Below are 13,707 nucleotides of genomic sequence, written 5' to 3' on the forward strand. Positions count from 1 at the left end.
CTATTGCGTACCTTATTACTAAGATCGATATAGTTCCTAAAGCCGCAATAGGCGAAGCTCCTACCGCCCTCTCTATCTATTAATAGCTCGACGACCTTAGTAAGCTAGGAGAAGAGCCGTTCTCTATATATGCTAACTATATTAAGAAGGCCGCTAAGGTCTATAGTCTCTATACTAGTGCTAAGGCGATTGTCCTTGTCGGTCGCCTATTAAAGATTAGTCGCGAGGTTCCTAATTAAGACGCCTTCGCTACCCTTAAGGCTAATTAGGCCTATACTAACTAGTTTCCTAAACGCCCTACTGCCGCCCCGACATCTCTAGGACTCTACGCGTTTAACCCTACTAGTACTATTACTCGCGCCCTTACGCTAACGGATCGCTAGAGCAAGTTCGTTACCGGCATCCTTAGCTAAGGCACCTCCTTCGACCGCTTTCGCTAGACTAGCAATGCTATCTTCCCTTAAGTCTTTAGTTAGTTATAAGAGCCTCGTAGAGTATATCTTCCTTTCCTTATCGACCTAATATAGGAGGAGTTTAAAATGTATCTTTAGTATATACGTACGATGCCTAAGTCTAAGCAAGAAGGCCGCAATGCCCTTTAAACTTATAGTATAAGCAACTAAATCGTCCGCTAGTACCCTGCCCTATAGCTCTTAGCTGTCGCCCTTCGACCTAATTACGTATACGAGCTTATCTCCGTCCCTAAGCCTACTAAGTTCTTTAAGGTTAGCGGTACTTACGAAAACTGTCCTTCTAAGGAGTCTGCTCGTCTCGGACAAGATATAGTTAAGCTCGCAGCTAGCGAGGGTACTAGTTACCTGCGCATTAAGGTCTGCCTTATGTCTAAGGATAAGACTAGCTACTCTACTATTATCGAAGGTATATATTAGCCCGAGGTCTTTGCGAACTAGGTTAAGAAGCTTAAGGCTCGTAGCCTAGTCCTACTAAGTAAGATCGGTAAGCTTACTAACAAGCACCTTACCGACGACGACCTCGACTATATATTCGATAGTTAGCCTAATAGTAAGGGGCGCAAAGCGGAGTAGATCCTCAACCCTCTAAAGGAGTGCGAGGTCTCTATTTAGATACTATACCTACTATATAGTAATCTAAAGACTAAGAGCAACCGTATATTAATTAACCTAGGCTACTCTCGCGTTATTAACAGCACTAAGGTTAAGGGCTACGAGAACTTAACAGTCTCTTAGGTTGCTAAAGCGTACCGCAATCTAACCGCCCTCCTAGCCTCTAACTCCTTCGTACTATTCGCTTTCCCTACGGCTATCTTAGTCGAAGGCCTCGGCTATATCTCCGACGCTCTAGTTAGTAGGATTCCTTAGTTAAGTTACGTTATTTAGAACGAAGTTAAACAGATCCTCTAGCTTAATAACGAAGGACTTAAGGAATATCTATACGATTAGGAGAAAGCTACGATAGAAAAGGCTGCTAACCTCCTCGTTAATTAAGCTTTCTACGAGGGACAGTACTTCGGTACTAATAGCTTTAACGTATACGGAGGAGATTTCGAGAACCGACTAGCAGATAAGGTTATTGCTAGTAAGGATTACGGCGCGTTAAAGCAATAGTAAGTCTGTATAGTGTTGCTTAGGAAGTTGTTTTTGCATAATTATAGCATCTAGGGTTAATGCTACCCCGGGGGTATTATTGCGGAGTTCTAAGAATAGCCTTAGCTAAGAGCGCTAAGGATGCATATATGTTTGTTTTAAGCGCGCATAATGTGAAACGTGTCTAGTTAGATACGAAGAAAGGGAGGGATATTAGCTAGTAACCGGCCCTATACCTATAGGCTAGTTTTAAGCCTATATAAGAGGCCTCCTTCTATAGAGTAGACAGATTATTAACCTCGTATAGTATATTGTTTATGTTATACTTCTACAATGCCTATATTATAGGGCTCTAGTTATTAGCCTAAGCGATAGTCTCGTTATCCTATCTTGCTAAACATAGCTACCTATATTGCTATAGGTTATGTTACCCTCGGTAGCCTATACTATTGCTACGAGTAGTAGTAGTAGTGTTAGTTTCCGTCCTTTACTAGGCCGCTCGACTCTAATACTAACTCGGAGCCTATAAGGAATAGTAGGACTGCTAGACGCGCTTAGCCTATAGTTAATATAGATACGTATACTCCGGAGCCGGACGACCTAGAGGAGCAGATAGAGGCGACCCCTTATATTCTAAGTTAGACCTATAAAGAGCTCCTCGACCGTATTAAGCAAACCTAGGCAGGGGATCTTAACTAGAGTTATACTACCGAGCTAGAGCAGATAACGTACGAGTACGTTAAACGTATCTGCCTCTGTCTACGTCTATCGCCTAAACTTTTCGTAGATCCCGAAACACCTATCGCCCTACTAGGCTTTAAGACAAAGCTATACGCCTACTAAGTATTCGGAGCTGCTTAGCTTATATTCTACCGACCGTAGTATACTCGAGAAGCCGGAGGAATCTTAGGCGACATTATAGGTCTCGGCAAAACTATAGAGCAACTTTTAATCTTCGTTTTTTATAAGCAGATTACCGATATGCTTAAAGACTACGCTAAAAACAGAGATAATCTAGAGAAATACCTTCTACGGGGTACGGAAAATTCGAAATGCCTATCTGCGAATAAGTTTTCTGTCCCCTATAGATATAAGTAGCGCGACCTATAGCGTAGTTTTAGGCTTCGTAAGGGTATTATAATTCTGTGCCTAACTGCCGGTTTAAAACCCGACACTATAAAGAAATTCCTAGCTTATACGGACTTTAAGGAGCTAGGCATTGAACTATACAACTTTAACCCGCCTAATATAGATAATACGAAAGAGGAAATAGATAGTATTAAGCTCTTTAAAAGGGGAGACGTAATGCGCTTTGCGCCTAATCGCGTTGCGACTCCTAAAGTAGACAAGTACCGGAAGGGAGTTAACTATCCGGGCTCTACGCAAAATCCAATTATTACTAAGGCGCCCCTCGGTCTGTATAAGAAGCTCGTATTCGTACTAAAGGGTCGTTTCTACGTATTCTACGAGAACTGGAATTTCTCTGTCTCGACCGTATAGTTTAGGAGGACCTAAGAGGGTAGGCCTTACGCAAATAGCTCGACTAATTTCAAAACCGCGGCCTATAACACTCTACTAGTTAGAGCTATCGCAGTAGACGAGGCTAACGAGGAGTATAGAATATATACGAATAGCATAAGTACGCTTCGTAAGCTAAGCGTAAACTGTAATACGAAATATGCGGTATATTTCGTAATAGGTACCCTAATCGCTAGAACGTAGAAGCCGATAATTAAATAGTTTAGAGTCTTCGACGCCTTAGCTCGCTATAATAATAGGGGGCGATCCGACCCTAACTACTAGAAGGACTTTAAAGTATAGAACGAGTTTAGAAGTAAGCCTCTAGGCGAGGGCTTTAAGAGGATAATTAATCGCTACGAGAAAGCTTTAGGCGGAGAGCATTAGAAAAAGGGTTCTATTAAGGAGCCTAAAATCCTAATAGCTAACTTACTTATACTAGTGTTAAGGCACTTTCTTATACTACGGATATACAAATCGGTCTAGCCGTTTAACGCAACAAAGCCCGAACAGAAGATGCGACTATTAGATAATATAGATAAGGAGCTAAAGAACATTAAGCTACCTTAGGATATAATTAACGAATTGAATAATTAGGTAGAAAAGCTAAAGCGGAGCATTAACTAGAAGATCCGTTTAGGAAAGATTAACGCTAAGGCGGTTACGTAGAGGCAGTTTTTCCTTAGCTCTTATAGGACACGAATTCGAACTACCCTATCGCCTCTACTATCTAAAGATAAGCGCGGCCTTACCTTGCCGACTCGAATAACCGACTAGGTACGGAAGAACTGTAGCAAGGCCCTTAACAAGTTTATTAAGGCAAGGAACAATAATCTAGAGCGCAAAGGCTACGCGCCGGTATCTGCTAAGGAGTAGGAAATAGAATTTACTATAAAGGAGATTAAGTCTTTCGGCTAGCTTTTTAAGCCCGATATAGACCTATATACTTACTTCCTTAACGAGCTTATAGAAAGCCTACGTATTAAGGACATTATCGCGGAGCTTAAGAAGCAGACGGCTAATACCGTTAAAGATAATAAGGGCCGCAAGGCCGTAGTAATAAGCTATTCTAACGTAGTAGCTTATACTATTAATCTAGTAAGCTCTACCTTCGTAAACAAGAGCTAAAGCAATATACTAACACTTCTATCTAGGCGTATAAGAAGGCTAGTCTAAAGTCGCAGCTGTTTAACTTAAGGGTACTAAAGGACGCTAGCTAGCGATTATAACTAATCGTAGAGTTTAATCGGTCCTAGACGTCGGGCGTAGACATTCTCGTCTACTCTATAAGTATAGCTAAGCGTAGCTATAATATAGTCGAAGCGAACTTGTTACTTATAGCCGACCTTAACTAGAACCTCGTAGCGAGTAAATAGGCGAAGACGAGGGAGAATCGGGTAGGCTAGAAGCGTAAAGTAAGAATAGTTCGATACTACTCCTATAGTATATAGATCGAGCATTAGATGCTAGATAAAGAAGAGCTAGGCAATGCGGCTCTAAGATCCTTCGGTACGAAGGTTAATAAGATGCGAGTAAAGAAGGCTATAGAGGAAGATTCTATTATACTCGACGATTTAGATAAGGGCGGTGCGGGCTTCGTAGGAGAGGAGAATAACGAGGAGCTTTAGTAGGGAGTTAACGACGCAACAATTAAATAAGTCGCAGCGCTAGGCTACGATAGATAATACCTCTCGCTACTAGTACTTAAGGATCGAAGCTACCGCTAACTGCCGTTAAGGGGAGGTAAGAGACGATAAGAAATGCTAGGACTAGTACGATAGCGATAATCGGCTAGAGAATAGCAAAGCTAAGCTAGCGAGGATAATAGTGCGGTAGACGAGGCGTTAAGATCGTATACGTAATAGGCGCTAGTAGTAGACTAAAGGAAGTAGACTAGCTGAAACGGCACTATAAACTCGTTAATATATGCGAATATTCTAGTCCTAGGTCTAATATACAACTTAGGCTTTAGAATTAACTTATCTATATCGAGATTTGATATATTTCACTCTGAATTCGAGCTATTCGATCTCTTCGTCGTACTTCGTACGATTAGGAGATAGACCGAGAGCTTACCGTTGCCTAGATTTCTACTCGAAATAGCGCTTAATAGACACTCGGGCCTGTAATCTCGGGTAGATCTTAGCTTATAAGTGAAGCTGATTTCGCGATTCTCTTCTAGATACTACTAGATTTCAGTCCGCTTTCTCTTTCTATAACGTCTACTACGTATCTAAATTACACTATAGCTAGCTTAACGTAGTTCTTAATAGAAGAGCGTAAGAGCCGGCGCCCTAAAACTAAATTATTAGCTTTACGTAGAACTTACCCTCTAGCTTATCTCGCTCCTACGAAAGCTTTCGCACCGTTCCCTAGCAGTAGCGCCTATAGTATAACATTATCGCGCCTAAGAAGGAATCCCGCTCTCGACCTTGTTATTAGATCTAACTCTAGTCTACGAATTACGCGTATTATCTAGAAATAGCATCGCGGGCTTCTCTATCTCCTTCGTACGCCCGACCGACTATTAGCTCTACCTTAAAGGCTCTTAGTAGTCTAGTACGACCCCGACTGCTACTAGCTCGATCCTTACAATTACCGCGCCGAGGCCGAACGTCCGTAGCAGATTAGGTCGCTACTTTCGAGAAGCTTATAGAGCCTAGAGACCGTGTTAAACGTTAGCCGCTAATTATAGAATACATAGTATACGATAGAGTTCTTCCGCGTACTAGCTTCCTAACCGCGCTAGACGGTAGTGCGTACGAGTACGAATTTACGATATGCCGTAGCTACTAGGCCTCGTAGCTGCGGGTATAGCTAGATAGTACGACTTTCGATCGCATCTCTTGTATTTAATATAGTAACGTACTATCGCAAAGAGATGTTCGAGCGTTCGCTCCTACTAGAACCTTAGAGAGGTATATATATAATACGCTAGGACTACACCGCGAGACTAACTAGCGACCTAGGTACCTTTAGGCAGAAATTGCTAGCGCGTTGTCTAGCACTTTAGACTTCTATTAGTGCATTACACCTACGTACAAGTCTAGCTAGATGTACGCTAATAGAGATATCCTGTCTTGCAACTCCTATAGGCTTAAGTAGTGCATCTATTGCAAAGTACCTTAGCATACTAAAGAGACTTATAAGACATATAAGGCGCGATTAATTAGGCAGCTACTAGAGGAGGTAGCATCTAAGAAACATATTAAGGAGAATGCGTAGGCTTGTCTAAGATACGAAGCTAAGATTATTAAGAATTAGTAGGTAGTTCAGTTCCGGAAAGCGTATGTTTACTAACTGTATAGCAGAGGCTGTAACTATATAATATATAAGGACTGTTTCCTAGCCCTATCTTAAGGCTTTACTAACCTAATATAGGCTCTATATGCCGGTATAAATTCTGCTAGATTTGTCTCGCGGATTACCGGGGCGGTCGTAGCATTTTCGATATCGGAAATCGCGCTTATATAAGGACGTGCTAATACTATCGGGAGTAACCTACTATCCGGGATAGACTAGCCTTTTAGAGTAGCTAGGAGGCATTATATTTACGTTTGCAGCTACCGTAGAAGTAGGTACGTATACGAAAGACGCATCTAGAGCTTTAAATTATACCGGGGAAGACGGGCAATCTTAGACGAGAGTGTAGTATATTAAGCAAATAGCGTAGGCCTTCTAATAGAGCGAAGGAGAAGGATGTAAGGCGTTAATAGATAGAAGCCGACAGAGTTACGGAACAGCTAAGCGGTAGAGGTGTCTATGTCTATATTCTAGGCTTATACCCCTACCTCCCGGCGAAACCTCGGTAGGGTTCCCGTTCGGCGTTCGCGCTTTACCTCTATCTGTCCTCTATATTACTTGCTGTCTTTATTAACGACTGCAATTCACGTCTTCTACGTGCTACTTAAAGCTATAGAGCTGCCGTAAGGGGGCCTTCGTTTCTTATATAAACTATAGCTAACCCTACCGCTATATATCCCGGCTATCTGTTCCCTCGTTACGGCAAGCGCAAATATAGCGATGTTACGAACGCGACTACGACGAGCGAGGTTATAGATCTAACGGAAAGTCCGCCGCGTACTCCTAAGATCTATAGGTTAGACGGAGTCGAGTAAGAATTAAGCGGAGCCTTAGGACAGCGCCGAAGACCATTCAGGATTAGGCTAATTAAGCCCTAGCCCGGCTAGAGTCATCCGCAAGTAAAGCCTAAGCCCGCCTTTAAGGTAGTAGCTCCTCGAAATGAGTTTAAGATTAATAAGACTAAGAAAGTACGACAACGTAATTTACCGACTTCTAAGTAGGGATTCTACGGCGTTTCTGCTCCTATCTTGATCGGGTCGCTAGAACTAGCAAAGCGGCCTATTATATAGCACAAGGAATGCACTATATACTACGACACTTTCGATACTAATATGCTTCCTCTACGTCTATATACTATAGCTACTAAGGATTATAGCGTTTACTATGCCTGCTAGGAGAAGCATCTTTATACCGAACTTAAAAGAAAAGAATAGAATATGCTTAGCTGTCCGGACTACGGCGAGATTGTAAGTGTCGCTAAGATTTACTAGCTAGATGTCTTCTTCTCGGAACGGATTGAACCTAAGTAAGTCTATTCGCGTATATACGTTGCTATAATAGTACTAACTCGCACTAGGATTATAGACAAGGCCGCTAAGTTATACTTAGAATAGGACCCGGATTAGGTCGATTACCTATATAGTACTTACAAGTCCGGCGCATTAATAGCCGACGGCTATATCTTTACCTACTAAGAATGCTAGTATCGCTACTACTTTAGCTACAAGGTCCTAATGTACGAGGGCGAAGCCTGTAGTAAATATTACGAGCGCCTTCGAAGGGAGCTAGAAAAGCGCCGCGAGGAAGAACTGTCTATAAAGAAGGTTAAAGAAGTATCGAGACCTTACCTAGGTTATACTACTAGGATTTAGAAGAACAGTAGTTGCGACTATATAACCTATAAGTTGTTCTATTATCTTATCCCTCCTATACTAACCGTTTTAGGCCGCTACTGCAAGTATAAGTTCTACTAGATCTGCCTCGCCGATTATAGCGGACCTAACGGTATCTATATAAGAGGTAATAATGCCTATCTTAAATCGTGCAAATACGCTTCTCGACGACTACCGAACTATTACGGTCTACGACTCTAACGACCTCCTTAATGCTTTATAACTTTAGAGCTTGCGTATAGCATTACTATAGATAGAGATACCCTATACGCGCTTCTATATTAATCTACAATAGCTTTTGTTATCGAATTCATATACTAGAGAAACTATACACTAATGTGTTAGCGTGTTTAGCCACTGCTGTGACCGACCTCCCGACTGATTGTAAAATAGATTAATGTCGCGTTTAGTACGAGACATTGCTGCCTACCTTTAGAGTCAAACTTTAGTGAAGCGACAAGTGATATGAAACGATAATACAATTCCGCACCGCACAGCGAGCCCAGACACAGGCTTCATCCAAAAAAATCATATAAAATCATCGTGGTGGAAGTACCTAGTAGTTGGGAGGTCCAGCGTTTTCTTGTGCGATAAGCTCCACAATCTGCGGCCCGTGCCCGCTCAGGCTGTTCCGATTGGTGGTGGATATCGAACTGCCCTTGGTGCAAAGGTGCTCTGGCCAAATCAGTTCATATGGCTGCTGAATCGAGGTTATCTGGATTGGCAGCAGCACCCCGTCCCGAAAGCATCAAGGATAAGAGCAATGCAGATACCACAGTCAAGATCTTCGGGCTCGTGCAAGTTGCCTGGTTCGTTGCGCAGTCCAGTATGCGTACCGTCCATCACTTACCACTAGCGCCGCTCGAGACCATGGCATCGAGCTATATCCCTCTCTTCGTAGTGTAGTACACAAATCTCTTGCGTTGATTTTGTATCCATTGCATATCGGATTGCAGTCAATCTGGACGCCAAGAACGTATATAATGGTACTGGCAAGCCGTTCGAAAGTGAACGACCAGAACTTCCGAACACGTTTCGACCTGTTCGCAATTAACATGTCGCAAATCAAACGTCTCTGGCAGATTATTGTGGGCATCCTCGCCTTGACAGCCACAGCCACTGCTGCCGACGGCAATGAGTATTCCTGTCGAGTTGAAAGAGCGCAACGAGCACCGGGAACAAGTCTCCCACATTTTCACCAGCAGATGCGGCTCCCGGTGACCAGGCAGCATCGGAACAGGAAAGAGAGGAAGATGGAGGTCACCATGGCCATGATCTCAACTACGCCAAGGCGTATCCAGCAGATGGCGGAGGAAGGAACAGCCACCAGTCGAGGGGCCGAGACAACTTTCGAGCCTACGCCGCTGGCATTATGGACGCGTATGGACGATTGGCAGAGGTTTGCTGAAGTCGCATAGTGATCTGGCCATGTTAGAGGTAAGTAGAGTCTGCTCTTTCCACAACCCTAAGCTTTGACATAAATCGCGCTCACCGTCTGACCAGAAAATCCCTCACACTACGGGGGAGGACAACATGTACATATATTTCGTCCTTGCTCCTCTAGCATTCGCTTGCATTGTCTACATCTTGCTCCCATATTGGCTGGTACAATTACGCACGCCTGGTTGTTGGAATTCTGCAAAATGATCGCAGTACCGCTTCACCGCTCCCAAGATTATCTTTGTCTCCTTCTCTTTACTCTACTCTCTCATCATCAATTGTCGCGTTCTTAACGAAGCTGTCGTCTAGGACCTCGAAGGCCGGGTAGGAAGCACTCGCCATTCTCCGCACAGCCAGGTCGGGCGTCACGGTCCACGGTCCAGCTGACTTCTCCCACGGTTCCACTCAAGCTCTCGAGCTCGTCGCCGCGAAGGACCGATATCAGCGATTGGACGGTGCTGCGTTCTCATCGAGCCGCCGTTCAAGTTGCTACAGTACCGGCATGCCTGTCAAGAGTCTGCGAAACGGATCGAAGAGGTGCAACGTCGGATTGTCGTGAACGGAACATGCAGGGGACTGGGCAGGCCGGCACTTGTGCAAGTCAGGAAGGCGCATGCGATGATGCGATGCGATGCTTGCACTCTTGGCCCCCTTGTCGCCATACTGTACTTCAGCAGCAGTGCTACCAGGAATAATGGACAGCACACCCAAAGCTGTGATCGGCATCGCAGAGACAAGCCGCACGACACTTGACCTACCACAATCATTCATGCGCGCTATCAGCGGGCCATGCCGATTGCCATTCGTAACACAGGTTGGCCTACCCAGAAGCGTGGGGTCGTGCCGATGGGTATCGTATATCAGGTTGATCCGCGACCTCACCTTTCCTACTGCCCGCTTGGCCCTTTACTTTGCCAACGTCCATCAGATAGCTGAAACACACTACTGAGCGTTGCACAAACAACTACAGAACAACCTAAGCCACTTCCTCTTGTCCCACAGCACGCCTTCGCAACAACTCGAAGCCACAGAGCTGCCGCATACCAGCCGTCGAAAGACACTCGCCCTACCACAGGTAGCATACCACCAACAACGAGGACTCACTACACCTTGATGTCGGACTTCGTAGACATCTCTCGCAAATCAGGCCGAACATTCATCCCGCTTAGTAAACTGAGTAATCGCTACTCGAGTAATAAATGGAGTCCCACCAATCCATCGCTGCTACAGCCATCACTCTCGATGCAGAGAAAGCTGTCTTGAACAACATCGCAGTAGACGTCGGAGTCGACAAACGATCTATTGCAGCTGAACAAGCTGTCAAGAAAGATGGCGTAGCAGCGAATCGTACTCGCGGTGATGATGTTCGTGTCTTGACTTTGAGCGAATACAAGGAAGCTGCATATTCCTTGGCAGAGGCTTTCAAGGAAGATCACACCACCATCTATTTTACGGATACTCCTGACCGTGCAGAATGGACGGACGAGCAAAAGTGGCAGCTCCATCTGAAGATGATGGAGTACATCACCTACGCTCATCTCCTCAAGGGCCTGGTAGTCAGTGCTGGTCCGAACTATGATTGTGTTGGTCTTTGGTAGGACTTTGAACATACTGTAAGTACCTTTTAGCAATATGCGCTCACACGAAACAGGATGCCACCGGGCGAAAACATGGATGACTACTTCACGATCCTCAGGTCTGGCATGTGGCGACTCTCTTACCAGCTCTCAAAGGAAGGCCGTAAGCGCTTCTTCAACGAATTTCTCCCCCTCCTCGCCGACACCAAGGCTCAAGTCATGGGCGAACGCGACCAGGACTCCTGGTATCTCGTCTACATTGGCACTCGACCATCTGGTCGCGGTAAAGGCTACGCGAGGAAAGTCATTGACTATGTCACCAGAATCGCGGACCGAGATGGCAAGGCCTGCTATTTGGAAAGCTCCAATGCTGTAAATTTGAAGATCTATGGAAAGGTGCGTCGAGCTGGAATTTGTTCCTCCCGCTAAAGCAAAAGCTGACAACGTCAATGCAGATGGGCTTTGAGCTCCGGAAGAACATATATCTTCAGCGAGAGATGGAAACTGTGCAGCTCGATATCATGGTTCGAGAGCCGAAGCACATCGACTCGGATGCTGATAGTGGCGTTGACGTAGAGTAAGCGTACTGTATGGGAGATGATGAAAGTGAGATCAGAAACGACGGGGGAATGGGTGGTTGATGTCGCAGCGGATGAAACAGATTGTTATGCGGAGTTTGGGGAATGGTGCTTGGGTATCTTACACTGACCGTAGTCGCTCCTTTTGCTGTCCAGTACAGGCTTGAAGAAACGTATATAAGAACACGATTGCGTTGAATTTGCACGAATTCGAGCAGCGAACTCACTCCTTTTTCACGTTCCATATCTATACCCTATAGAATCATCCTTTCCCTCAAATCTCCTCACCACAACCCCCGAACCCCCCGCCCACGACGACAGAAAGGACCCTCTCATTATCTCCATCGAAACGAAGTTCAAAAATCGACTTGAAGGCCGTATTCAAAGCCTACCTACCACAAGAAGTAAGTGAGCGAAGAATCTCAAGCTGACCGCCAAATTTTCCCGTACCTTACCTACAAGACACTGGTCATCCCCCACTTCACCCTTCTTATAGCTGAATGATGCCCAGAACTCTAGACTACCGACCTCCAACTCAAACCGTGCCACCAGAAAAAAGTCCCAGCAGCAGCCTCCTTTTCGAGGGGGAAAAACAAATCATAGTCGATGCTGTAACATGGCTTAAAAGTCTTCCAGATGAGCATAGACCTCTGATACGTGATGATGTATGACGAGTACTTCACGTCTCCTACTCCGAGGCATGGCTGCGCAGGATCTTGGGTTTAATCTCTTGATGATGACAGTCGGCAAGTATGAGTGGCTGAAGGGTTTGAAGACGGATTGAGAGATTTTTCTCAAAGGGGCGTGGGCATGTGAAGTGGTTGGATATCGTTGGTTTGACTGAGGTGGGTAGCTGTGAGTTTGATGTAGGAATTGAGGAGCAGAAGGGGAGATTTTGAGAAGGTCAAGGCGGACTGGCATGGTGCGTGTTGGAAGGTACGTAGATAGCGTTCACAACGCCGCCAAGCCGATGGCGCTGATGACAATAAGCGAGTTTACCGCTACATGCCACCCCATTCAATGCAGAATGCTCGTACATCGCCGGTTTTTTTGCTTGATTTATCCTCTTTCTCCTCTCCGCCCACCAAGAACCCCTTCTTGACTCCCGTGCCAAGACGACCACCTCCAACCAGATCCAGCAGGTCGAACTCTTGGTCCCAGTCCATGCCATTGCACAGAAAGTGGGAGTGGAACCGAAGTGGATCGCCCGGGTATGCCATATACTGACAACCGAAGCGTATACCGGGAGCCATGAAGTAGCCGTTTTGATGCAGATGTCTGTACAGAGGATATGAAGATGGGACCGCAGGCAGCTCGCTCGTATTGGGTTTCTTTGTCTGCAGTGGTGGGTGCGAGGTCGTTGGCGTGATAGGATACGGCTCAACTTCAGCTGAATTCGTACTAGCTGTTGAAGGGGCGCGAATAGCCTTTGATGGAAACGAATTAGCTGGTGATGCGAAGAGTGATTCGTCCTCATCGTCACCATTGGTACTCGCAGGCCGAGCAGGGTCTGGTCTTGCCCTGGCAGCCTTCTTGCCCCGACGTGGACCTGGTTCGAACATATCGTCTGGAATGTCGTTCCAATCTCCAGTCTTCTCGCCAAGCTTCTTCAACGCAGCCTTTTTTCTCTCGTCGGCTTTCTTGCTGGCGTCTTGCGCTGCAGCTTGCCCTTGCTTCCTCAGTGCGGCCTGGAAGGCCTTTCGCTCCTCTGCGCCGAGACCCCTTCCCAAGAAATTGCGCTTGTGTTCTTCGGTATCGTCAACAACGTAAGCGACTTCCTTCTCGACGAGCAGGCGAGCTTCTTCGGGCATGAGCTCTAGCGGCAAGCCCAGGAAGACGTTCTGTTGTGCTGCTTGAGGCAGAGTGCCAGTGAGAACTCCGCTGATGTTGTGCTCGCGCCTCAGGTATGTGACGTGGTTCACATCGTAAAGCAGGAATCGATGGGCGACTTTGAAGATTGGTATCGGCTCCGTGACTTCGGTGTGATTGGCAGCCATTGTATTTGAGAGATTGGATGGATGGATCTCTGATGAACAGTCAGAACAACTCAGAT

At 45.5% G+C, this 13,707-nt stretch overlaps 4 protein-coding genes across 4 annotated transcripts; 2 read left to right on the top strand and 2 right to left on the bottom strand.

The window, feature by feature from the left end:
• Positions 1 to 1,714: 1,714 nt before the first annotated feature.
• On the top strand, positions 1,715 to 9,477 carry MYCFIDRAFT_178447 (uncharacterized protein; the record flags this gene model as incomplete). The annotated part of the gene is made up of 7 exons (XM_007932499.1): positions 1,715 to 1,738; positions 8,414 to 8,421; positions 8,453 to 8,463; positions 8,496 to 8,519; positions 8,557 to 8,700; positions 8,730 to 8,854; positions 8,887 to 9,477. The coding sequence occupies 7 exons, from the start codon at positions 1,715 to 1,717 to the stop codon at positions 9,475 to 9,477; spliced, it is 927 nt and encodes a 308-aa protein (XP_007930690.1).
• Positions 9,478 to 9,687: 210 nt separating this feature from the next.
• Positions 9,688 to 10,472, bottom strand: MYCFIDRAFT_212351 (uncharacterized protein). The gene has a single exon (XM_007932500.1). It carries the CDS (start codon positions 10,268 to 10,270, stop codon positions 9,989 to 9,991), a length of 282 nt encoding a protein of 93 aa, XP_007930691.1. The 5' UTR covers positions 10,271 to 10,472; the 3' UTR covers positions 9,688 to 9,988.
• Positions 10,473 to 10,857: 385 nt separating this feature from the next.
• Positions 10,858 to 11,612, top strand: MYCFIDRAFT_100980 (uncharacterized protein; the record flags this gene model as incomplete). Its single annotated transcript, XM_007932501.1, has 3 exons — positions 10,858 to 11,093; positions 11,151 to 11,472; positions 11,532 to 11,612. Coding segments are annotated over 3 exons (639 nt in total), but the record flags the coding sequence as incomplete, so codon positions are not given.
• A 1,043-nt stretch (positions 11,613 to 12,655) lies between these two features.
• MYCFIDRAFT_216601 (uncharacterized protein) lies at positions 12,656 to 13,651 on the bottom strand (the record flags this gene model as incomplete). The annotated part of the gene is made up of 1 exon (XM_007932502.1): positions 12,656 to 13,651. The coding sequence occupies one exon, from the start codon at positions 13,649 to 13,651 to the stop codon at positions 12,656 to 12,658; it is 996 nt and encodes a 331-aa protein (XP_007930693.1).
• Between the last annotated feature and the right edge of the window lie 56 nt (positions 13,652 to 13,707).

The sequence above is a fragment of the Pseudocercospora fijiensis genome, assembly GCF_000340215.1.
Source record: "Pseudocercospora fijiensis CIRAD86 unplaced genomic scaffold MYCFIscaffold_9, whole genome shotgun sequence".
NCBI lineage: Eukaryota > Fungi > Ascomycota > Dothideomycetes > Mycosphaerellales > Mycosphaerellaceae > Pseudocercospora > Pseudocercospora fijiensis.